Source organism: Adiantum capillus-veneris, chromosome 22 (genome assembly GCF_014529385.1).
Source record: "Adiantum capillus-veneris isolate H3 chromosome 22, ASM1452938v2, whole genome shotgun sequence".
NCBI lineage: Eukaryota > Viridiplantae > Streptophyta > Polypodiopsida > Polypodiales > Pteridaceae > Adiantum > Adiantum capillus-veneris.
Window position 1 is genome coordinate 21,911,965 of NC_140952.1, and position 27,452 is coordinate 21,939,416.

The 27,452-nt window shown below is 43.6% G+C and overlaps 1 protein-coding gene across 4 annotated transcripts in view; it reads left to right on the top strand.

The window, feature by feature from the left end:
• Positions 1-9,666: 9,666 nt before the first annotated feature.
• LOC147429018 (uncharacterized) overlaps positions 9,667-27,452 on the top strand; it is a 60,041-nt gene continuing 42,255 nt past the window's right edge. For 2 of the 4 annotated variants that reach the window (XM_086494885.1, XM_086494883.1), the window contains exon 1: positions 9,943-10,275. Coding sequence is in view for 2 of the 4 variants with exons in the window: in XM_086494883.1 (XP_086351009.1) it covers positions 10,265-10,275 (11 nt within the window). In the remaining 2 variants the exon portion in view is untranslated. Of the gene's footprint in view, positions 9,789-9,928; positions 10,276-27,452 lie in introns of those variants that run through there. The other 2 variants (XM_086494882.1, XM_086494884.1) reach the window with 2 other exon arrangements.

Here is a 27,452-nt window from a genome sequence, read left to right on the forward strand (position 1 = left end):
TGTATTTTGAGTTGAGTTATGACTCCTCATATAAAGGAGACTCTACCGGATTTCCTTCCCGCGAGTCGTGACTTTCATTGTTGGCACTTTTGAGTCTATTTCAGTTGAGATTTTACTCCCGATACAAAGGTTACTCTGCCCAAATTTCTGTAGCTTCTTGCCATAGTTTGGCACCTCTCAAACCCTCTTGTCAGCGATGGCTTCTTCTTCAAAAAAGGAGGAGTATTTCATTCGCAAGTTCGATGGCAGCAACTTCACCATGTGGAATGAGCGCATGAAAGATGTTTTAACAAACAAAGGCCTATCAAAATCGTTGAAAGAGTGTGCAAAGGATGATGACTATACACAAGCTCAGTGGGAGCTTTTGGATGCGAGAGCCATAGCTACGATACATCTACATCTAACCGAGTCAATGTTCTTCACTATCATAGGGAAGACAACGACCAACGGACTTTGGGATAGCTTATGTTCATCATGGGAGAGCAAAAGTACTTCCAACAAAGCTTTTCTCATGAAAAAGCTTATGTAGCTCAACATGAAAGAAGGTAGCACAGTTTCTAGTCACTTAAATGAGTTCAGCTCCTTGCTCAGTCAGCTGACATCTTAAGGCTTTAAGGAGTTTGACGACAAACTCAAGTCTATATTCTTGCTATGCTCTCTACCCAGTTCATGGGATATCTTTTGCACAACCATTAGCAATTCGTCTCCGAATGGCAAGTTAATGTTCAATGCTATCACAGATGCGTTGCTCACCGAAGAGATTCAATGTAAATCTCTCGACTGTGCTAGTCATGGAGATGCATACCTGGCTGGCAGTTCAACAAAGGCAAGAGGCCGTGACAAGAACAAATACAAAAGTAAAAAGTAGAGAGCAAAATCATTGTAGTCCAAGCAGACACAAGTAGAGACCGCAGTGTCAAAAATGTCGAGTGTTACTATTGCCACAAGAAGGGCCATTACAAAAAGGATTGTCGCAGTTTCTAAGAGATTAAAAAAACATGCAAAAAGATAATTCTGACAAAGGCAAAAGTACGATAAAGATTGAGGAGCTCAATGTGGTTGAGTTTTCCATACCTACCACTATAGTAGAGGATGCTTCTCCTCCAATGATGATCATTATGCCAACAGAGATTCATGTAGAGGTGACAACAGATTCCTAAGATGTTCTCATTTTTACTTCAGATCTTACTCCAAATGCTTTGGTTTCACAGGATGAAGGTTATGCACAGAATTGGATTCTTAATTATGGTGCAAGTTTTCACGTCACACTGCATAGAGAGTGGTTTTCCTCTTATGCATCCATGCATGGCATAGTCAAGCTTTGTGATTCCTACGAGCTTGACATTATTTGCATCAGTGATGTGAAACTTCAGATGCATAATGGCACTACTTTTGTGTTGCAGATTGTCAGACATGTCCCCAAGCTTACAAAGAGCTTGCTTTCTATAGGGCAATTGGATGATCTTGGCTACACTACAGTTTTTGGTAATCGTTCTTGGATGATCAGCAAGAACAACCTTATCATGACGAAAGGTCGTAAAAACAGATCCCTGTACTCTATGTTTGTTTTGAGTGTCAAACGAACACTCTATCTATGTTGCCGAGATGTCGTCTACTGAGTTGTGGCATAGCCGGCTAGGGCATATTAGCCAAAAGGGAATGAAAACACTTCAGCGTTTTGGCTACTTACCTGTGTTAGATTACACGGAATTTCCATTGTGTGAGCATTGTCTATACGGCAAACAGACTAGGTTGACATCTTTGCCATTGAACAAGAAACTAGGCGAACCCTTAATCTTGGTGCACAGTGATTTGTGTGGTCCAATGCCACATAAAACTCTAGGGGGGCAAACTACTTACTCGTGTTCATAGATGATTCTACTAGAAAGATGTGGGTGTATCTCCTTAAGCATAAGGAAGAGGTCTTTTCAACGTTCTAGAAATTCCTCGCCATGGTTGAGAACCAATTAGGAAAAAAGCTCAAAGCTTTTTGCACACACAATGGTGGAGAATACGTCTCCACGGAGTTCAAGGATTTTTGCAATAGAAGAGGCATTAGGCAGCAGTTTACTGCTTCATACACACCTGCACAAAATGGGGTAGCTGAAAGAATGAATCGCACGATTCAAGAGCGAGTTATCGCTATGATGTCTATGGCAAAGCTTACTCCAGAGTTTTGGGGGAGAATCTGTTCTGATAGCAGTGCACATCATCAACAGGTCATCTAGTTCTCCTTTGAATTTCAAAATTCCAGAGGAATTAAGAAAACACCAAGCTATGAGCACTTACGTGTATTTGGATGTGAGGCATATGCACATGTGCCCAAAGAACTGCGTCGCAAGTTAGATCCCAGATCACACACATGCATTTTTATCGGCTATGGTACAAATGGAGAGATGGGCTATCGTCTTTGGCACCCAGAATCCAACAAAGTCATTCGTAGCTCACATGTGATTTTCAATGAATCAAAAATGCACAAGAAGCCCATTAAGGAAGTTGAATACAGACGCGTTCGTCTTGAGGATGTGGCCTTCGAACCAACTCAGTTTATTAGTGTTGCACCTAATCCTCAAGTGCAACATATTACTATTTCTCCAGAGAGAGCCGTGTCCAGCAGTCAGGCATTGAGACGCTCTGTAAGAATATCACGTCCACCCAAGCGATTTGAGCCGCGTATACACCACATTTTGGGCACTGACAGTGGAGAGCCAACCTGCTACAAAGAAGCTATACAAATGGACGATAGCATTAAGTGGGAGCAGGCTATGCAATCAGAATACAATTCGATTGTGGGTAATGAGACATGAGATTTGGTTGAATTACCAAAGGCAAAAATGCTTTACCTTGCAAGTGGGTACACAAGAAGAAGTATACAGTGGAAGATCCCAAGCCTAGGTACAAGGCTCGTCTAGTTGCCAAGGGTTTCAAGAAACAAAAAGGTGTGGATTTTGATGAGATTTTCTCTTCATTAGCCAAGATGACTACACTTCGCATTGTGCTTGGCTTGGTTGCTATCCAGGACATGCAACTTGTCCAAATGGACCTGAACACAACTTTTCTTCACGGGGATCTAGATAAAGATGTCTACATGAAACAACTAGAGGGCTTCGTATGTGAAATCCAAAAGCCAACAAGGGCAGAATTGGGTTGTAGACTTAAAAAGGCACTCTATGGCCTCAAGCAAGGTTCAAGGCAGTGGTATCAAAAATTTGACAAATTCATGCAGTCTCAGGGTTACATAATAAGTCAAGAGGATCACTGCTAATACACAAAAAGATTGAATGATGGTTCTTTAATCATCTTGATCTTGTATGTAGATGATATGCTTATTGCAATCAAATCAATTGATGAGATCAATCAGTTGAAAAAGATGCTAAGCACTCAGTTTTCCATGAAAGACTTAGGAAATGCCAATCACTTTCTTGCTATGCAAATCAAGAGAGACAAGCAACGTGGAATTCTTGAATATATTCCAAGAAAACTACATCCACAAAGCCTTGCAACGCTTTACTATGCAGGGGGGGAAGTCAATGAGTACCCCAATGCAAGCATACTCCAAACTTAGCAAGGAAGATTCTCCCAAGACAGTGGCTGAGAAAGAGGAAATGGCGAAAGTGCCGTATTCTTCAGTAGTTGGCAATTTGATGTACGCTATGGTAGCCACAAGACCAGAAGTTGCACATGCAATGGGAGTGGTTAGTAGGTACATGGTTAACACTGGCAAGAAGCATTGGGAAGCAGTGAAGAAAATCCTCAGGTATTTGAAAGGTACAACTAGCAAGTATTTACTCTTTGGAAACAGTGATGCATCTATTGTAGGTTACACGGATGCGGATTATGTGGGTTGCGTGGATCATAGAAGATCCACATCTGGCTATCTATTTATGTTTGTTGGAGCAGCTATCTCTTGGAGATTGTGTCTCCAATATTGCACGTCTTCATCTACCACTGATGCAGAATATGTTGTTGCGTCTGACGCAAGCAAGGAAGCCATATGGTTGGCTCGTCTAGTGGGAGATTTGGGCATTCACGAGGTTCCAGTACTGCATTGTGATAGTCAAAGTGTCATTGCTTTGGTAAAGAATCCGGTGCTTCACTCAAAGTCGAAACACATAGAGGTCAGATATCATGTCATACGAGATGCATTGGCTAGCAAGCACATCGAGCTTGTCAAGGTTCACATTGACGACAACCCCGCAGATGTTCTCACAAAGAGCCTAACGTCGGAGCGATTTACACATTGCATAGAACTTACGGGTGTAGGATGAAGCCTAGGCGATGCTTCATTGACTTTGTATAGACTAACTATATTGATGCCACTATTGGCCACCATGACCTTCAAGTGGGAGGTTGTTGGGGTGTAGGCTAGGTGGCCATGGGAAACCACCCTTTACTCACTTTCTACCTAATGAACATAGGGAGAGAAAGTGAGAGAGTTGACCACTCTCTCACTTTCCTCTCCACTAACCCAAAACAGACTGTGTTGTGCTTCATCCCCTTTTCCCTTCTCCTTCCCTCTCTTGCATGCTTCCATGCACGTGCACAACGCCCCCATCACTCATTTGTTTTCTGCTTATTTTCTTTAAAGGATATTGTGATTGTTTAATAGTTTGGTATACACTTCTTGCCTAAGTGCAATTTGTGGGTGTGTTGGAATTAGGGTTGCAAGGAAACTCACACAACTTGGAGAAGACAAACAAAACTCAAGGCACACAACAGAGAGCAATGGAAAGATAAGATAGCCCTAGAGTGATGGGCGTAAATACAATGCACATGGGAAAAAACATCCTAGTGAGGTAAAAGATGCCCGGCGGTCCTAAGTCGTTCACACACATCACTACCACATGTATATGGTAACAAATCCTCCTTGGGAGTGATGCGTTGAACAAGAGCTGGCACATATAGTATAGGGAAGTGCCATGCCTTGAGGACATAATCAATCCACAAAGGGGAATAAGCCCAAAGCTTTGCAGAAAGCTTCTCAATCCTCACGAGACAATGCCTTTGTAAAAATTTTGCAAGGTTGTCCTATGTTGGCACATAAGCCAATCTGATTTGCTGAGAGCCTCTCCCTAACATAGTGGTAATGCACCTCAATGTGCTTTGTGCAAGCATAAAAAATTGGGTTCCTCGCAATTGCCAATGCGCTCTGACTGTCAGTGTAGATAGTGTTGGTAGTGTCCTCTTTAACACCCAAATCAACCATAAGGCATCTGATCCATACAGACTCAGCCGTAGCTGTGAAGACTACCATGTACTCACTCTCACAACTAAAAGTGCCGCAATAGGTTGCTTTTTTCTCAATCATGAGATACATGAATTGTCGGGCATGAAATAAAAACCACTTGTGGACACTCGCATGTTAAAACAACCAATCCAATCTGAGTCCGAAAATGATCCCCCCCTTGGGATAAAACAAGCCAAGATGTAAAGTTCCACTCAAGTAGCAAAAATACTATTGACAACCAGCCAATGCTTAGACCTTGACTATGCATAAAATCTATTGACCTATGAAACTCCAAACTGAATATCCGGCCTTGTGTTGCATATATAAATAAAGCATCCAACAATAGTTTGGTAAAGAGTGACATCGGCATGATCACCGAGATCAAGAAGACTCAATTTCATACTTGTTTCCATGGGAGTGGCAATAGGTTTGCAATCCTCAAGTCCAAACTTACATAGCAATGTCTCTATGTAACTTTTTTGACACAAGGCAATACCACCATCACACTGCTTAAACTGTATACCCAAGTCATGATGCAACAGCCCCAAATCTTTCATCTTGAAAGTAGAATTTAAATCGACCTTAAATTCAACTATATGTCTTTCATTTGGTCCAATGATTAGCAAATCATCTGCATAGAGAACCACAATGAGAAGTATATCACCCTCACGCCTTACATACAATGTGTTTCCTGTTGGACTATTACGAAAGCCTCGTTTGACCAAATGACTGTCAGCCTTCTCATACCAAGCATAAGGAGATTGCTTCAACCCATACAAAGCTTTCTTACATCTGCACACTTTATCCTCTTGTCCTTTCTTCACAAAATCGCTAGGCTGCGTAACATAAACTTCCTAAAAAATATTACCATTCGAGAAAGCAATAACAATGTCTGACTGATGTACATCCCAACCAAAATGAGTTGCCAATGCATATAGAAAATGCACAGTAGTCATATGACAAGTGGGAGCAAAAGTCTCTTCATAATCTATGCCCTTTTGCTATGCATAACCCTTTGCAACAAGTCGAGCCTTATAGCGATCAATCTTTGTGTCATTTTCTATAAGTGAATCATATTCAAATTGCATGGTAGTGATCTAATTTTTAAATTCTGTGCTTCATCAAAAGACAGAGGTTTCTCAACATCACAAAAGCTAGACACAACCAAAGCATAACAATCTGATGCATAAGATGCATGGCAAGAACTTGGACGAGTACGACTAGACAAAGGTGTATCCAATTTACTGTCACACAAAGTATGCACCAACCATCGAGCATATGTCTAGCCTGCTCACTCTCAGCCCTTTCCTCAACAAGTACATCATGTACATCTACATCAGTAATAGGTTGATCTGTAACATTTTCAAAAACCCCCATAGGCTGCACAAAAGTCTCGTACGAATCTGGCAAAGCATCAAGAACAGTTTGCACAAGGAAACTATCAGAGATGACTTTGCATGCAAAAATAAGTTGCTCGTTTATATCCTTGACACTAGCATGGAAAGTGTCCTTTTTTACTTCCTCATGCATAATTTTTGTCTCCAACTCTTTACGCAGCAATGCAATTTTTGCCTCATTGTGCGACTTGCATAAAGACCAGCAAGAATATCCCAAGCCTCTTTTGCAGATTTTGCTAAACAAATGTGAAGAGTAATGGTGCGCTTCACAAACAATGCTATCAATGCATGAGCATGCACATCTCTTACATCCCAACAAGCTTGCTCAACCATAGGCAAAATAGTTAAAGTTATACCTACAATTAAATATGAACCAAAAATAGTTCACTCATGTGTTGGTTTTTGTTGCCTTTATTTGCAAGAGAGGATGCAGAGAAGAAGATCAAATTTATGTTAAATATTTTGCAATCTAAGGATCTCTTCTCCTAAACGAGAGGAGACATCTACATAACAAGATATTATCAAGGTAAATACCATTGCCTTTTTAATGGTATGGTTTATGTGTGTGTGTGTGTGTGTGTTGTCTAGATATTACACTAACATGCCACTATGTGTGATACATGTTGACATTATGGTTTATGTGTGTGTGTGTGTGTGTTGTCTAGATATTACACTAACGTGCCACTATGTGTGATACATGTGTTGTCTAGATATGGTTTATGTGTGTGTGCGTGTGTGTGTGTGTGTGTGCGTGTGTGTGTGTGTGTGTGTGTGTGTGTGTGTGTGTGTGTTGTCTAGATCAACGTAACCGCGAAACGTTTCATGGCCGAAACGTTTCACCTTGAAACGTGGCGTTTCACTATGAAATGTTTTAGTCCAAAATTAGAGCACAGTGAAACGTGAGGCTGAAACGTAAGTTTAGCGACTTTGAAACTAAAACTATGGTAACTTGTTGTTAGTAAAACGGCTCGTGCTTCACTTGGTGAGTGAAACGTTTCAGGCCTTGAAACGTTTCACCTCCCCCGACCTCTCGAAACGCGTTTCATGGTGACACTGGTCTAGATATTACACTAACGTGCCACTATGTGTGATACATGATGACAATATTTGGCCCAATATCTCTTTACTGCTTAAGTGTCCAACGTCCATATTGGATGGAAGCGTTAATTTAGGCTCCTTTCTTTCCATCGCAAGGCTACATTTTTTAATTGCAGGATCCACTATAGGTAGGTGGGTACTATGAGCCGTTGAGAAGAACACATAGAAGGGAATGTAATTTGTGATGCACCTATCAAAGAACGAAAAACAATGAATAAATGGGTGAGTTTCATGTTGTAGATGAATGCAATTATTGTAGGATTATTGACGTAGATGGAGTACATAAGCTCTTAGTTTTTTTAATCAGATTGACACCCAAGGGTTTTTGACAAAAAGGAAAATTACCAAAACACCCCTCTAATTTGAGGAAATTCCCAAAGTACCCCTCAAATTTTAAAAATTCCCAAAATACTCCCAATAGTTTGTCATAAAATTCCAAATTCCCTTAAAGATTTTCAAAATTCCCAAAATACCCATGGTTGTAAGATTAAATTTCTCCAAAGATGAAAAAAATTGTAGCTTTCATAAGAAGAGCGATTGTCTATCAATACAAGATACTAAAACTAGAATTTGAGTTGGTTATGTAGGCTTTGGAGATTAATTTCTTCATTATTTTTAGACATAATCACCTTTTTTGTGAGGTAACTTGTGATAAATTACATGCTAATCACTAAAAATGGGTCTCAATTGTCAAAAAGGAATAAAGATTAAAAAATATTGAACAATCCAACCAAAATAGATACTAGGGTATTTTGGGAATTTCCTCAAATTAGAGGGGTATTTTGGTTCCTTTGACAAAATAATGAGACTAATTGAGATGATGGCATTGTCTCTGCTTATCCTTTAGCTTGGCATAATCCTAGGTAGTTGATAAGCATGTTTGTGACAACACATTAACACCCTCTACAACATGCGCTCTAAATTTGTTTATGCAATATGACTCTTTTGCTTTTCTTATTTTATGCATTTCTTGGGATGCATCTATCTCCATTTTGTTAATCCCCATCCCATAGCTATACCATGCATAAATAGGTTGCGTGACATTACCTTTGAACTCTATATCTTATAAAATTGGAAAAATTACCAAAATACCCCTCAAATTAAAAGTTATTCCTAATAGCTTCAAAAAAATAAAAGGTATTCTTAATTCAAAGATTTTCTCAACAAAAAAAAAAACGATGCGCTAGTCTATAGCACATAGCAACAGGCAATGACGAAGCACGTAGATTTGCAATAGTATTAGCTTGGAAGGACATAAACAACATTCCCTTCCCCCCCCCAAACACACACACACACACACACACACACAGAAGAGAGAGAGTGCAAGGAAAACCCTAAAGAGAAGAGAAAAAAACGCTAATGAAAAAATGAAGGAGAAGAGAAACACCTCTTTATATGGACACAAAAAGTCTTTTGACTTTTCAACTTCATCTCTCTTTTTACTTATGGCCTTTATCTGTCTTTTCATTTCCTAAGCTCACCCTTCACTTATGCACTTAATATGTTTTTGAAAGAAATTTTTTCCCCTGAAATTGGAGAGACCTAACCCTCTAATTTGTGGAAATTCCCAAACTACCCCCAATATTTTGTCATAAATTCTCGAAATGCCCTTCAAATTTTCCCAAATACCCTAGGTTGCGAGATTAAATTTCTTCAAAGGTATAAAAATTTGTAGTCTCTCATAAGAAGACCGATTGTCTACCAATACAAGATGCTAAAACTAGATTTTGAGTTGATTATGTGCTTCATTATTTTTAGACGTAATTACCTTTTTTGTGAGTTAATTTGCGACAAATTACATGCTGAGCACTCAAAAAAGGACCTCAAGTGGCGAAAAGGAAAGAACATTAGAAAACCTTGAACAATGCAACTAAAATAGATACAAGGGTATTTTGGGAATTTTCACAAATTTATTTTGGTAATTTTCCCTTTAATATTCCTTTCAAAAAAAGAAAAGAGGCCGGGCAAGCCACTGAGCTTTTCCGTTACTAAGCTCTTGCAATCTGCTCTTCTCTGCCCCCGGCTACGTCATTCTCCCGTAGCCAGCGTTGGACGACGTAGCAGAGGTATGTCGTTGCCGTCGTTCTTTTCGTTTCTATCCTTTTTTTCGCTCTTTGTGGAGAGACACACAACACACAGAGCGATGCATGAAATTCTCTCTCATTATGGGATATTGTTCCACACATGTTGCAATTCTCCTTGACAGAGAATTCCTTCTACGTGTTGATACTCATGATGCGCCTTCGAATACAAAATTTACAAATTTTACTCCTACAAATCCACTCGGCATGTAGCTCACCCAGTTGTCGTACCTGCAGTAACGATGAAGAAGGACAAAGAAGATATCAAGAAGATAAAACTCAGTTCATGTCTAAGGACCTACTTTTCTCTGCATGTCTCTGTGTGCTGAGGTTGTGTACGCATGTGTTGAAGCAGGGAATTTGTGCTGGAACGGCTGGAGAAATCATATAATCTTGTCAAGTATCTAGAGTCAGGATAATGGAGGATTGGAACACATTTTCCCAAATTCTTGGACCTACACATGTCATGGGGGTGAACTACTAAAAGAGTTTCCCTTGTTTGATTTTATTAATCTGTTAATGTCAACGAACTTGGAAAAGAAAAGCAATAATCAAATAGCTGATCTTGTACATATTCAAATTATCACCAGAGAGTAATAATTACATAGCTGATCTTCCAGGTATTTAAATCATTGTCTGGATCCAATCTGTTACTGTCAATGTAATCAGTTGGTGTTAACGTAATCTGCTAGCTGATCTTGTAGGTGTTCAAAAGCCATAATCACATAGCTGATCTTGTAGGTATTCATATTATCATCTACATTATTGCTTATTTGCTGTACTCCATCAAGACCTCATCATTGATAAAGACATCAGAGTTTTACGATCACAGTAATTTGGCGACCTGTGATGTTGTTGGGTCGGGCAGTTTGAAATGAGAAACAATGACAAATCTTTAAGATTCAGAATTGGGGTGCTATCAAATTAGACTGTATAAAGGGTTGAACTTTTATTAGAGTGGCTGTTAGAGCTCCTTGTATAAGACAATACAATACAACAGGTATAGATTTTCTTGTAGTTAAACAATTGACAATTTGTTTAACTGGTTTAAGTATAACTTGTACTGTTAGGATATTCCAATGATGTGGAAGCAGGTGCCAAATAGATATTTGGAATGTCTCTGTTAAAAGCTCCTTTGGTTGGCTGCCTGCCGCTATGGCCAACCGCCCGAATACTAACCTCAAACTGTACATTCTTTTATCTATACACAATAAGGGAGTGACAGTGAGCTACATTGGTGCTCCACCCACAGCCTGGTCTCTCTCTCTCTCTCTCTCTCTCTCTCTCTCTCTCTCTCTCTCTCTCTCTCTGTGCTCATCCGCCAGGACCTGACTCAGCTTGATACCAGGAGGACTTGGATACAACCGGCAAGGAACTAGGCATGAAGATGGCTTTCTATAGAGAGCATCTTCTCCAGCTCACTGAGGATGGTTTTGTGACGAGGCCTAGATACATGGACACCCACTTATGGATATGATGCGCTATTGCCTAGATACACACATCTTAATACCAGCTTCGGATAGAGAGTGGTAGATACAACGGAGTGCCTGCAGAGGCCCGGACATGCCCCTTGTGTCACATGGAGCCTGAGATAGAGTTGTACTACACATGCCACTGCCCAGTCTACTAAGAGATACGAGGCCGCTTCCAGTGCCTGTTCAGAGAGGGCTTTGGACCACTCTAGAGTCATGGGGTATGAGGACCATAGATGCCTGGGATTGTTTGTCACGAGGACGTGGCAGTTATTAACCATGTCACAGAGATGTGGCAACTGCTAACCTTGGTTGTTGGTTTCTTTCCAATGGGGTTTATTTTATTTGTTTTGAGACCCTCTTTTTGAAGTAGCAAACGGTCGGACATTGTATGGCCAATGTGAACGGTAGATTCACCCGCAGACGGGAAGTGGTCGGCACTGGAATTCGTATGGTAAGAGGATGTCTAGGCTCAGAGCAAGATCATATAGGTCCCCCCGTCGCACTTAGCAAGTTGGTGGATACTAGGAGGTGAACTCAATTAAGGCGTAAAGTCAAGGTGGGACTACCAACAAAAAGTATCCGACAGTTGGGACACATTGCACTTTTGGATGCGGTCCCAATGAGGATAGGTGGTCAGAAGACCAGTGGGAGCCCAACGGAAGCATCTCCTAAAATTTAGGGAACTGCTATTTTGGGCCGTGAAATGTGTTCGCGTCATTACCTCCGGTATGACTAGGGGAACATTTTACAACTCTGCCGCGAAGTCAACTGACGCGTCGGTTGGGATATTTTTAAGCGGCGAACCCGAAACGGAAAAATGCTTGTAAATGCACCAAGTGTCACATTTTCAGGGACTTGCCTCTTCCAGAAAAATGGGCGCTGAATTTTTAAGCTGGGATGAGCCTCCTTTTGCATTTGTCACAGGTTAAGAGCTATGGAGTGCTTCCTTTCCCTCTCATGTACAGTGTGGTGCTAGGAGTGATGCCCTGCACACTACACACTGCTCTCTCTCTCCCCTACGTGCAGTTATGTGATGCCCCACAAGAGGGCTACTCATTTGACTGATGTACAGTTGTGTGGGTTCATGCTTTTGTGCTGAGGCAAGAGCCTCCTTGAGCAGGAACAGGGGTAGCTAGCTGTTGCTCCAAAGCAGGCACTGGTGAGGGTCATAACCTCATCATACAGGTGCAAAATCAGCGCTGTGTATGCGCTGTATATTTACTGTTTTTCAGCCATACGGACGCCAGGATCATTGGGAATCGTGCCCCACTGGCAAAGGACAGTTAGGGGACTGTTTGGGGTTGAAAACATGGCAAAAACCAGTAAATACAGCGTGCTGAATTTACTGTTTTTGGACAGGAATCAGAGGGTATACGACAGTGCAAGTGAGTTCCAGCAGGGGAATTGGTTTCGCGCAAGTTTTGGGGCTGTTATGTTGCCGAAATTTGGCCAAATCAAATGGTATCTAGGTGGATACACGTGAAGGATTCCCAGGACCTTACCTTGTAATTTACCCTCCTAAAGAATAAAGAAATACCGAAAGGGGCGCCAATTTTGGGGCCTACAGGTTGTCGGCGTCTGCTCGGAGCATTCTAGCTTCCGAGCCGTGTGTGTGTTTAAGTGTTAATTCCCGTCGCAGGTTCTCTTTGCAAAGTGCTCTTTGTGTGTGTCTAAAGTAAAGAATTTCGGGTGAGAGCCAACGCCTACCGCCCTACGGGCCGGTTTCAAGGTTCCATTGCCGGGATATCAATCACTTTTTCCTCAAAGAGTGAGCCTGGATTGTTCAGGGTAAAGACACACAGTGCAAGAACGCGGGGATTACACTATGGCCGACAAGGGGAAGGAAATTATGGAAGAGGGTTCCTCTCCAAAGGACAGACAGGAGATTCCTATGGTTTTTGAGATTGGCGAGAGCTCACGGCCACGTCAGTCTGTACCTCCTGTCAACGTGAATGTCCCTCCAGTAGTACTGGGCTTTATGACAGGGCAACTTGAGGATGATGCGTTCAAGACTCAGTTAGTTGCCGCGGTGAATGTCTTTTCGCAACTGGTGTAGAATCCGAGGTTTATGGAATTCTTGCAAGCGCCACTAGTGCAACAGCAAAATAGGCAACCTATGCCGCGTACGGAGCTTGTTGAAGCTCAAGCCCAGGTACTTCATGAGGCGCAGGAGGAAAGGGAACACTCGCATGTTGCGGAGTCGGGGGCTCCAAAGCAGGTTCCTCCCGTGCTTGAACAGGTGGCTAGAACGCCTATTCCACAGGTTATGCCAGTTCAGCCCGCCACCTTTCAGAGCCAGCATGCTGTCTTGAATGGACAGGGAGCTGGATACCAGGCTATGCACTCAGTTTTTCCACCACCCACGGTACATCCTGGGTATTTCGGGGGTGGATCAGTGTTCCAAAGTATGGCTGGTTATGCGTCTGGAAGTCAGCCGTACATGCTAGGAAGAGTGTTCGGGGGTATGCAAGGCATCATGCCAAACCCCATGTATGGTACTATCGGTATGCAGCAAGGTTTCCACGGCAACCAGGGCCAGTTTGGGGTGCCACAGGGTCATTTTGGCATGGCTGGTTTTTCTGGACAGCAGCCAGATATCGCACCTCTGACGCAAAATGTGAATGTCCAACACGTGCCGATCATGCCTACTACAGTGCTCATGTTGCAGACCATTCCGTATGACAACTTGGGGGCACTAGAGAAGCCGAAGGCTTACAAAGAAGGTGGTGCAGCGGTAAAGTTCAGTACCTTCAGTGGTTTCGAGGACAAGACAAAGGCACTCACTTTCCTCCAACAGTTTGATACAGCTTATGCGGGAGGGAATTTTACAGAGGCCTCGAAGGTTAGGAAAGCTGCCACTTTCTTAAAGGACAATGCGCTTACATGGTGGACGACATTGTTAATGCAAGGACAGGCACCCGCCACTTGGGTTTACTTCAAGCAAATGTTTGCATCTGCTTGGCTATCAAATGAATTTGAAGCCGATGTCCTGACAGATTGGCACCAGCTTACTTCAGCTTCGTGCAAGAGCTTGCTGGAGTACAATAGGAGGTTTTGTAAAGTGTTACTCTCAGTGACTCCTACAGATTTGTGCCACTGACAGAGCAGATAGAGAAGTATTGTTGTGGGCTGCCTAAAGGGCTTCGTGATTACTGTACAAAGAACAGAGTGGCTACCCTTACTCAGCTTATGGAAGTTGCGAACACTGGTCTTGCCCTGTTGAAAGGAGAGGACAGTGGATTTCCGAGCAGTGATAAAGGAGGGCAGCAAAAGAAAAATTCAGCGAAGAAGCCCTTTGTGAAAACGGTTCCTGATGCGTCACAGGGGTCAGAACAGGCCACCAAAGACAAGGATTCAGCTGGGACTTCTGGAGCGCAGGCAAAGAAACAGAAAAGGAAGCCTTTTGTGCGCAAGTCGCTCGAGGAAAAGAAGGTCCTAATGGCTGAGAACAAATGCTTTATATGCGAGCAGCCTGGTCATATTTCTATAAATTGTCCACAAAGGAAAAGGCCAGCTGACTCAGAGGATAAAGAAGATCAGAAAGGCAAGAAGCCTAAACCCACGGCAGGTTTAGTGTCAGACATGGTGGGTGACAGGCCCAGCACAGATACCAGTGAGTTATGCAGGGCATGGGGTAAAGTTAGGGATCAGACGGCACTCATCTTCTTTGATCCAGGTGCCAAAGCCAACTTTATCTCACCAGAGTTAGCTATGAAGCTGGGCATCATAGCTGAAGAGATGGGGTACACCGCAGAGGCAGGGTTGGCATGTCTTCGCCACTCAGAGTGTGTTACTCCCATCATTGGAAAACTGCGTCTGCATATTCAGTCGTATGTGGACACTGAAGAGTTTTACATCATGCCGCTGGAAGGTTGTGACGCCTTGTTGGGGATCCCGTGGATGTTCCGAGTGCATGGAGTCTTGGATGCCTACAACAAAAAGATCACTGTACAGCATAGGGGCAAAACTCACATCTTGGATGTAAAGCTTAAAGGAGAGTCAGTCCCTATTGTATCTGCTTCTGCTATCACTTCTGTAATAAAGAATCATCTTTCTGTGTACTTGATTTTTGCACGTGATGTCTCAGATAGGGATCAGTCAAATTTATCTGTGTTAGATAAAGAAAGGTCAGCATTTTTGCAAAAGTTTAGTGATTGTTTTTCTGATTCATTACCGTCGCAATTGTCGCCAGAGAGACCTGAGGACCATCGGATAGATTTGGTGCCAGGGTGTAGCCCACCAAATAGACCTCCCTCCAGGGTTAGTGCGGCGCAACAGAAAGAGATTATGGGCCAGGTTGAGGAGTTATTAGAGAAGGGGCTGATTCAGCCTAGTTCTTCACCCTTTTGCTCCCCAGTGCTCCTAGTGCAGAAGAAGGATGGCTCATGGCGCATGTGTATTGATTACCGTGCGTTGAATAAGAATACCATCAAGAATAGGTTTCCTATTCCTCGCATTGATGATATTCTCGATCGTTTAGAGGGTGCTGCAATTTTCAGCAGGATAGACCTTAAGAGTGGGTACCATCAGATTTGTATAAGCCCAGAGGATGTGCACAAGACTGCGTTTAGAATGACATTTGGTCTTTATGAGTTTCTAGTGATGCCGTTTGGGCTAACAAATGCTCCTGCCACGTTCAACAGAATGATGGACCGGATTTTCCGCTCGCATCAACAGTTTGTTGGAACATTCTTCGATGACATGATTGTGTATTCGAAGAATGAAGAGGAGCATAGGCGTCACTTGACCATTGTGTTCGAAGAGCTGCGCAATCACAGGTTACTTGTCAATCCTAAGAAAAGTGAATTCTTCCTCAAAGAGATCCACTTTCTGGGCCACATAGTCTCAAAGGATGCCTTCCTACTATAGAAGGTTTATCAGAAATTTTGCAGAGATAGCATCGCCTCTTCACGCATTGCAAAAGAAAGAGGTCACTTTCAAATGGACCCAAAAAGAGATTTCAGCTTTTAGTCTCTTAAAGGAAAACTTGACTTCAGATCCAGTTATTGTTTTGCTAAATCTCAGGAAGTCATTTGTGGTCCAGTGTGACGCGTGTGGCAGTATCATCGGAGCAGTGCTAATGCAAGATGGACGGGTAGTAGCCTATGAAAGCCGAATTTTGCAAGGGCCAGAGAGGACTATGCAAATCTATGAGAAAGAGCTCTTGGCCGTTATTCATGCGCTTTCTAGCTGGAAGCACTACCTCTTAGGTGCTGATTTTGTTGTCCAAACAGATCATCAGACCTTGCGATACTTCTTGACACAGTCAAAGTTATCCGAAAAGCATATGCGATGGGCAAACATTCTTTCCATGTTCCACTTCCAGATTATGCATGTGGAAGGCAAGAAGAATGTTGTGGCTGATGCGTTATCAAGAAAGCCACAAATTTCAGCTGTGTCAATTCCTTATCATCATGAGTTAGATGACATGAAGGAACAGTATACTGCTGATGAAGATTTTGCAAGGATCTTTGAGCAGTTACAAGAGGGGCAACATCATGAGCACTACCTCCTCAGAGATGGTTTTATGATGATGCATGACAGACTTTGTGTCACTAGGCCATGGAAGAGAGTCATGTCCCACCGTATGCAGGGCATCGTGGCATTGATGCAACAGTTAAAGCGGTAGAGACGTTCTTCTATTGGCCTACCTTGAGGAGAGATGTGGATGCCTTTGTGCGAGCATGCATAGTTTGCCAAAAGGTCAAGTTTGACAGGCAAAAGGCACCAAGGTTGTTACAACCACTGCCGATTCCGGATAAGCCATGGGAAAGCATTGCTATGGACTTTATCTTTGATCTTCCAAGGACGCCAACAGGGAATGATGGTATATGGACCATTATCTGCAGGTTCAGCAAGCAAGCCCATTTTATCCCTGTCAGGAAGAAGATAAAATCTGATCAGATGGCACGCTTGTTCATGTACAATGTGTTTAAGTACCATGGTATGCCACAATCGATTATCAGTGATCGTGATCCTGGCATGACCAGTTTGTTCTGGAGAGGATTGTTTGAGGACATGGGTACTACGCTCAAGTTCTCGTCTTCGTTTCATCCACAAACTGATGGACAGTCAGAAGAGGCCAATTCTACTGTCTTAGATCTGCTGAAATGCTATGTGTCAGATAATAAGGGCAAGTGGGAACAGTATTTGCCTATGCTTGAGTATGCGTACAATAATACGGTGCATTCGTCTACTGGCAAAGCACCTTTTGAAATTGTTGAAGGCGGCAAAAAGGTTCCTCCCATTTTGCACACAAAGGACAAGATCTTTGAGGCAGATCGATATGTTGAGAACATGGATGAGATGTATAAGAAGATTAAAGTTGCCTTGGAGAAGACTCAGGCAAAACAGAAAAAGGCTGCTGATCGTCACCGTCGTGAATTGCTACTATCACCTGGTGATTGGGTTCTCTTAAGGTTCGAAAAGGCAAGGTTAAAGAAGATGAAGGGCAAGGAACGGCTGTTTCCTAAGCTCAGCATGCGTTACTATGGGCCTTTTCAAGTGCTTGACAAGATCAGCGATGTGGCTTACAGGCTGAAATTGCCTGATGCGTGGAAGATTCATAATGCGTTTCACGTGAGTCTTCTAAGACCCTTCATGGGTGATGTGCTAGAAGATATGCCAGTTGAGGATCAGCCAGAAGTTGAGGAACTTGATGAGATCCTGGTACCTGAGCAAGTTTTGGCACATAAGGACAAAAAAGTTAAAGGACAAGTTGCAAGACGTTATTTGGTGAAGTTCAAGAACTATCCACCTATGGATGCAAAGTGGATGGAAGAGCATGAACTGTCAGAGTCACCAAATGTATTGCAGCTCTACCTTGAAGCCTTTGGGTTACAGCCTACTTATGCCCCAACCCAACGTGTGCAAAGGAGGGGTAATGATAGAGCTAGTACATCAAATGTACATATGAATTCAGTGCCATAGATAGAAATGGCAAAAGTATGAAGGCCTCATTAAGTCATTTGTATCTATGTATGTTACGACCTTTCTTGCGGATACATGCGATGATAAAAGAGTGTTGATAGCACAAGATCATCAGTGGCGTGTATTTATGGAATGCAATCGAGGACGTTTGCGATTTCAAGAGGGGGGTATGCTTAGGTTTCCGCCTGCTTGCTTCTCTCTTGGCTTGTCATGGCTTCTTCCCGTATCTTCCCAGAGTCGTCCTCCTTTATAGAGAAAGAGAGGACGTGGCAGTTATTAACCATGTCACAGAGATGTGGCAACTGCTAACCTTGGTTGTTGGTTTCTTTCCAATGGGGTTTATTTTATTTGTTTTGAGACCCTCTTTTTGAAGTAGCAAACGGTCGGACATTGTATGGCCAATGTGAACGGTAGATTCACCCGCAGACGGGAAGTGGTCGGCACTGGAATTCGTATGGTAAGAGGATGTCTAGGCTCAGAGCAAGATCATATAGGTCCCCCCGTCGCACTTAGCAAGTTGGTGGATACTAGGAGGTGAACTCAATTAAGGCGTAAAGTCAAGGTGGGACTACCAACAAAAAGTATCCGACAGTTGGGCCACATTGCACTTTTGGATGCGGTCCTAATGAGGATAGGTGGTCAGAAGACCAGTGGGAGCCCAACGGAAGCATCTCCTAAAATTTAGGGAACTGCTATTTTGGGCCGTGAAATGTGTTCGCGTCATTACCTCCGGTATGACTAGGGGAACATTTTACAACTCTGCCGCGAAGTCAACTGACGCGTCGGTTGGGATATTTTTAAGCGGCGAACCCGAAACGGGAAAATGCTTGTAAATGCACCAAGTGTCACATTTTCAGGGACTTGCCTCTTCCAGAAAAATGGGCGCTGAATTTTTAAGCTGGGATGAGCCTCCTTTTGCATTTGTCACAGGTTAAGAGCTATGGAGTGCTTCCTTTCCCTCTCATGTACAGTGTGGTGCTAGGAGTGATGCCCTGCACACTACACACTGCTCTCTCTCTCCCCTACGTGCAGTTATGTGATGCCCCACAAGAGGGCTACTCATTTGACTGATGTACAGTTGTGTGGGTTCATGCTTTTGTGCTGAGGCAAGAGCCTCCTTGAGCAGGAACAGGGGTAGCTAGCTGCTGCTCCAAAGCAGGCACTGGTGAGGGTCATAACCTCATCATACAGGTGCAAAATCAGCGCTGTGTATGGGCTGTATATTTACTGTTTTTCAGCCATATGAACGCCAGGATCATTGGGAATCGTGCCCCACTGGCAAAGGACAGTTAGGGGACTGTTTGGGGCTGAAAACAGGGCAAAAACCAGTAAATACAGCGTGCTGAATTTACTGTTTTTGGACAGGAATCAGAGGGTATACGACAGTGCAAGTGAGTTCCAGCAGGGGAATTGGTTTCGCGCAAGTTTTGGGGCTGTTATGCTGCCGAAATTTGGCCAAATCAAATGGTATCTAGGTGGATACATGTGAAGGATTCCCAGGACCTTACCTTGTAATTTACCCTCCTAAAGAATAAAGAAATACCGAAAGGGGCGCCAATTTTGGGGCCTACAGGTTGTCGGCGTCTGCTCGGAGCATTCTAGCTTCCGAGCCATGTGTGTGTTTAAGTGTTAATTCCCGTCGCAGGTTCTCTTTGCAAAGTGCTCTTTGTGCGTGTCTAAAGTAAAGAATTTTGGGTGAAAGCCAACGCCTACCGCCCTATGGGCCGGTTTCATTGTTTTTGCTCGAGCTGCAGAGACACAGAGAGAGCCCGATGAGAGGAGAGGCTAGCCAGTCTCAGAGACGGATCACAGATTTCTTTAGAGCAGAAACTGGACATCCGGAGGAGCTACTACCATAGTAGAGCCCACATTCTCCTCGCACCAGAGGCACGACAATTGACCTAGCGACCGAGCTAGGGAGATCCACTCATGACTGCAGAGGGCTACACAACATCGACGGAGGTTGCATCAGAGGATTCGTATCACTTTGGCCCGACATCCACGATGCCCGGTCAGACTACTGACCATGAGGGAGATTGATGAGATCCGCCAATGCGACGGATGTTGGATCTCCTGTGATTTTAGCTCTTTCTGAGGGTACACCCACCTTGTGTTGTCTTAGCTCCCCATTCACTTCACCCCCTACCCCCTACTCATATCCTACACAAGCCCAGCTAGTTCCTTAGCTCACATCTAGCAGCTTAGGATTCTATAGTATTTTTATTTTGTTGATCAGATTTTGTATCAGATTCACCACATTGTAACTTTCTGGTCTCATAAGTCACTTTGGCCTTTTGAAGACGTTAATATAACATTTCATTTCATCTCTCTCTCTCTCTCTGTGTGGATTTCTTGTGACTTATGACAATCCCAGCTAGCTGCTTAGTTCACACCTACCAGTTTAGGATCCCATAGTACTTTTATTTTATCATTTTGTCATTTCATTTTGTTACTTTGACTTTGTATCAGATTCACCACTCTCATAGGTCATTTTGGCCTTTTGAAGACGTTAATATAACATTTCATTTCATCTCTCTCTCTCTCTCTCTCTCTCTCTCTCTCTCAGCAATAGTCCAGCAGCGTCCCTGTGCTGAACCCTCATAACTTATAAGGCTTGTGGGCACCTTATGGGGGCTGCTTTCAGCTTGACCCACAGTCCAAAACCCTAACTCTCTCTCTCTCTCTCTCTCTCTCTCTCTCTCTCTCTCTCTCTCCACCTACCGTGGGGGAGTAAACGGGCAAGTTTGGGGAGGTGGGCAGGTTGCAAGGAAGGCGAAATAGGGTTTGCAGCGGCACAGCAGGGGTAGCAGGGGTAGGAGCTGCGGTCGTTGGGGTGGTTACTATACAGTTTGAGTGTGCGAGTGTTGTTCCTCAAGCATTCCCCGCTTGATTCTTAACTTTGGAATCGCTACACACAAGTATACTCTTTATTAGCGATGCTCCTACTTGTTGTCTCCCTCTTCCTCTCTTGTTGCGGTTCTCAAACATGAAGTGAAATGGCAAGGACGACCCTTTGGAGGATGCCATTCAAAAATGCAAAGAAAGACCCTTCACAAGATTAATCGCAACCTCCTAGGCACAATAAAGACACTCGAAGAACGCGTGTTGGTCCAAGAAAGCACGATAAACACATTTCAGCATCGTGTGATGGCCCAAGATGAAGAGATTGCTGTCACGTGACACATCCAACCCTATGTGTCCGTGGACAAGCTACAGCATGAGCAAGGTTCAGTCAGTCCAGTCAGTCCAGTCAGTCTAGATTAGAAGTGATATGGCACTTTTGTGAGTCTATTCGTAGACCGTGCATGCCTAGTCACTTAGATTAGATGCATATTCTTTGGTTGCACACAGCATGATCATAAGCATTCCCATCAGAATCCTTCAGGGGAATTTTCTAGTGCATTTAGCCTATTTTACCTATTTTTGGCATTTTTCACTTATTAATTTAAGTGACTTTCCAACAAAAATAGGTAGGGCAATTTGGGTAAGAAAATATATAAGCAAAAGCTAGCACTATTTGGCAGAAGAGGCAACAGGAGCCAAGCTCAGCAGGCAACTTCTCAACAGGACCTTGGCGGTTTCCCCCACCAAGCAAGACGACCATTGCCAAAAAACCCCTTCCACTAGCGTTTTTGGAACTGCACCAGCCTGGCGTTTTGCATCAGCACCATCGCCCATAAGTCCCAGCAGATAGCGTTTTTGCATCAGATCTCCCCGCAGCAGAAACCAACTAACCTAGCGTTTTTGCCAACAGCTTCCCTAGCGTTTTTGGATTTCAGCATATGCAGAGATTTCAGCAGCAGATAAAGACCAACAAGATTTAGCCTAAAGTGTAGCAGATTCATCGCGGTAAGAACCTCAGTTTTCAGCCTTCAGGAACCTCAGTTTTCAGTCCTAAACGTGCAGAATTTCAGCATCAAAGACCCACCGAAAACAGCCCCCAAATCAGCGTTTTTGGCTTAGTCGCAGATTTCAGCCCATAGCGTTTTTGGACAGCAGTAGGAAGATTGCAGATTTCAGCCTTGTCCAACCTCCCCTTGTGTCTCTTTTCACTCATTGAGAGCGCACCGTGCACTTAGCGGCCGGCCAATCAACGTGAGGTGGGAAAAAGCAACCTTGGTGTGAGCGCAAGGCCGCCAAGGGGTGCGCCCACGGAAAGGAGTAGAACTCGGGTGAAGAGAAGATCCTTCTCAAACGCGGTTTGCAAGCGAAAGAAAACCTCAAGACCCTCATGAACCTCAAGAACCCAAGAACCCAAGACCCTAGTGCATGGTCGTCACCCGAAGCGGAATGGATACTTCGCATACAGGTGATGAGCATGAGAGAGGCGACGAAGAATTTTCCCCACCAAGAGATTTTTCCGACCCTCCCCCTTCGCCATCTACGCCACGAGTTGTACCAACTTCTATGGAGGAGATGGTCAAGTCGATGTTGGACATGATGGGACAACAACAAGAAACAAATTGATTTGCGTTGGCACAACTAGCAAGAAAAGCAGAACAGGAAGCTGAGGACCGCGAGCGCGACGAAAGAATTGCCGCACAACAAGAAGCAAATCGCCTTGCTTTAGAACGCGAGCGCGATGAACGAAACGAAAGAAAGGCTGAGCGTGAAGCTCAAAGAGTGGCCTTGGAGATCGAGCGTGAGGCAAAGAGAACTACGCACTCAAGAATTGATTTGATAAGTACTTGCCTCGAAATCCGAACCAGCCAAAGATCGTGGGAGTTCCTCAAGTGGCGCAAGCCACGATGCGGATTCCAACCATTCAGTCACAGAGAAGTTGACTTTCAGTAAATATGATGGTAAGATGGATGCTACGGTTATTCATTCTTGGTTGCATCAATTTAATGCTTATTTTGCGACAACTAAGAAGACACGAAATAGCAAAGTTTTGACGGCAGCCATGTACCTTGCCGGTGATGCCATTAATTGGTACCACGCATGGCAAGAGGCACAGTTAGCCGCGCACCTAGAGGAAGCCGACGAACTCATGCCCCTTTCCTTCAATTGAGCTGATTTCCAAGACAAGCTCAAGGCGCGGTTTATGCCACCTCAGTACCTTGCACGATTGAAGGACGATTGGCGCGCTCTCAAGCAAAATGGTATGCCGGTTATGTCTTTTTCTAATCGTGTTTTGTAGCTAGGTACCCAATTACGCAAGTCGGATGATGAATGCAAAGAGGCATTCCTTTTTGGGTTAGACGACTATATCAAGTTTGATGTAGAAGTCTTGGACCCAATCGATCTCAACAAGGCGGTAGCAATTGCTCTCGCACAGGAGATGAAGCACAATAAGAGAAAGCCTAAGGAGAACAAGACTTCCACAAGTACCTCGGAGACTTCTCAGAACCCTCAGAACGGTAAGAATGGTAACTCTTCTAACCAATCTTCCAACAGTCTCTCAAAAAAGAATTCTTCCAATGAATCTAAGGGTAAGGCTAACACAATTGCTAAACCTAAGCTTACTCCAGATGAAAAGGTAGCACAAGGAATTGTAGGAGGATACATCACGTCGGAAGAGCAAAGCACTTATTCTAAGGAAGGTCGTCGTTTTCATTGTCACATTAGGGTCACATAAAAAGAACATGTCCTAAGCTTGAATTGAATGAATCTAAAGAATCCACAGAACCCACTTCCTCTGTCAATGCAATTAATGATAACACGAGTGTGCCCCAAGTTTCTCATGACCCTCCCATTGATGATTCTCTCATTAAATGTTATGGTCATATGACGGGCATCGTTGTCATATTGTTTGACCCAGGCAGTATGCATGATGTGATCAGTCTCTCTCTTGTTGAGAGAGCCCGCCTAGAAGTTAGTCAGAGATCTCCTATCGAGGTCTCTGGCTTTGTTCCCGATATGGACGCTCTCATCATGGAGGAGTGCCTTGATGTGTTGTTTGCAATTCAACAAGTTGCCTTCACTAGAAGATTTGTTGTCTCTCCTCTCTCAGGATGTGATATAATTTTGGGCATTCCATGGTTTCGTGATACTAACCCTCTCATTGATTGGGAGGCTAACACTTTCACTCTCAATGCCAAAAGTGATTCTCCCATTGTCATTCATGGAGAGGACATTGTTCATTCTCCATCTCTCATTGCTAATATGCAGGACAAGATTGAACGAATTTATGAGAAGGAGACTCTCTGAGTCTCTTTTTCTCCAAAGCATGACACACAGGATTTGCATGATTGTGAGCAGCATGATGATTTGAATGACAATGATTTGCATGATGATGATTTGATTGACAATGATCAGCATGATGATTTGGATGATAAAGACAAGCATGATGATTTGCATGATCAAGATGTGATTCTCACAAGCATGATGATTTGCATGATCAAGATGTGATTTCTCACAAGCATAATGAGTTGCATGAAGAAGAGGTGATTGTTCACAAGGATGATGTGTTAGTGGATGCTTTTTCTAGCAAAGTCAACCTCGTTGTAGATTCGATCGATCACGAAGAACCGATCTTGGCTTTCGAGTCGAGGTCCAAAGAACCCCCACATGACGATTCGATCATTCAGGAAGAACCGATCTTGGCTCTCGAGCCTAGGTCCAAAGAACCCTCACAGGAAGTATTATGTGTTCGCATGATTGAAACGCACGCATTGTTCGAGTGTTTCATTCGTGATCGGTTTCTGTATTTTAGTCAGCGTCTTTATGTGATCCCTTTTACTAGGCATGACATATTGTACATTGAGCACGTTTCACTCATGAATGAGCACGGATGTATGCGGATTTTTCATGAAAAGCTGAAAAATATGCATTCAAGGAAGTCACAGTCCATGTCTCTTCCTTGGCACAACACAGTTGTAGAAAGAGCACATGAAAGTATGAGCGCCAAGCATGGGCATTTCTGTTGTGAATTGCCACAGTTGATTGCTCTAGATCATAAGAGAAAGATTCGATCTCATTGTTCGCATGTGTTTGATGAACGGTTTGTCACTCCGTCTCTAAGTTCATCTACATTGCATACACAGTCTTTAGAGAAGACAAGATTTTTTCCACTCACTTTACATGGAATAGGTATGTTCATGGTTTTGTGTTGGAAATGGTTTCGGGAATTTTCAGCCATGGAGATTCTTGAAGAAGAAAGAAGCATGACTCTCGACGAAGTTGAAGCATTGAAGGAGCCACAGGAGATTTTGTGTCCCTTTCGGCGCGGCCCAAAGAAGATGACTTTGCAGACCTTTATGAAGTTCAAGTACCGCACGACCCACACATCACAGTGGGCCGGCGAAGAGTCCCTTCCAGGATTCTGGATGCTATTGGCGATCTCCCTCGACGCCATACAGTTTGGTACCAGTACCTCACTTTGAAAAGGAGAGGATGTCGCGTGACACATCCAACCCTATGTGTCCGTTGACAAGCTATAGCATGAGCAGGGTTCAGTCAGTCCAGCCAGTCTAGATTAGAAGTGATCTGGCACTTTTGTGAGTCTATTCGTAGACCGTGCATGCCAAGTCACTTAGATTAGATGCATATCCTCTGGTTGCACACATCATGATCATAAGCATTCCCATCAGAATCCATCAGAATCCTTTAGGGGAATTTTCCAGTGCATTTAGCCTATTTTACCTATTTTTGGCATTTTTCACTTATTAATTTAAGTAACTTTCCAACAAAAGTAGGTAGGGCAATTTGGGTAAGAAAATATATAAGCAAACCAAAGCTAGCACTATTTGGCAGAAGAGGCAACAGGAGCCAAGCTCAGCAGGCAACTTCTCAACAAGCCCTTGACGGTTTCCCCCACCAAGCAAGAAGACCATCGCCAGAAAACCCCTTCCACTAGCCTTTTTGAAACTGCACCAGCCTGGCGTTTTGCATCAGCATCATCGCCCACAAGTCCCAGCAGATAGCGTATTTACATCAGATCTCCCCGCAGCAGAAACCAATTGACCTAGCGGTTTTGCCAACAGCTTCCCTAGCGTTTTTGGATTTCAGCATATGCAGAGATTTCAGCAGCATATAAAGACCAACAAGATTCAGCCTAAAGTGTAGATGTCACGTGACACATCCCAACCCTATGTGTCTGTGGACAAGCTACACCATAACAGGGTTTCCGTCAAGTCCAGTCAAGTTAGATTAGGAGTGATCTGGCTCTTTTGTGAGTCTATTCGTAGACCGTGCATGCCCAGTCACTCGGTGTAGATGCATATCCTCTGGTTGCACCTTGCATAAGCATAAGCATTTCCATCAGATTCCATCAGACTCAGTTTGGGGATTTTTCAGATGACTTTATCCCATTTTTCCCTATTTTTGACATTTTTCACTTATTTATTAAGTGAATTTTGTTTGGTACTCAGTAGGGCAAATTGGGTAAGTTAATATATAAGCAAACCCAAGTTAGTACAAATTGGCAGATGAGCAAAGACACAGCAGGCTTCCCCAAGCAACAGGTGTATCACCCTCTCTTAGCAGAACCCTCTCCATTCCCTTGGCGAGGCCACTCCCTCAAGGCCAGCGTTTTCATCCCAAACCAACCCTCCCTTCCCTTGGCGTTTCCAGGATTAGCATCGCCATCCCTCCACCCTCAAGCCTGGCGTTTCCATCATTCCCTGGCAGCAGTCCCTCAAGAAGTACTAACGCCAGCCAGCAGTCATCAGCAGCCAGCGTTTTTGGGATCGATAAGGATCAGCCTTGCAGCGTTTTTGGACCATCATTGGGCAGCGTTTTTTCAGCCTAATACTCCTGCTGTGGCAGCGTTTTCAGCCAGGTTATCAACACCAAAAACGCAGCTTAAAGGAGTAGGGTTTCCACAGCGTTTTTCCCTCATAATTCCAGCCGACAAAACAGTCAATTTTCAGCCATATACAGCAGAGGAAAAACCAGCCAATTCAGCCCCGAAAGTGGCACAAGTTTTCAGCTTTTGCCCCTTTGCGGACAGCAGATAAAGAAGCATCTATTTCAGCCCCTGAAATCTTCATCGTCTTCACCGACATAGTTCCGTTGCATCAGTCCATTGCATTTGCATTGTACGCATTTGTGCAATCAAGTAGACCACTCTCGCCGACGAGAGTGGGGCCCTCGGAGGAGGGTTTTACAACCTCTCGGTGTCGTATCTCTTCTCTCTCCTTCTCTCAGTCTCATTCACTTGCACGCACAATCCACTCACTTTGTTCGTGACCACAGCACTCTATAGACGGAAAGCTCTCTCTTTCCCTAAGAACTAAAAGGAACCTTGAGAAGTAAAGATCACTAATCTTGAGAAAATACAACATTTATTCCACTGCACCTT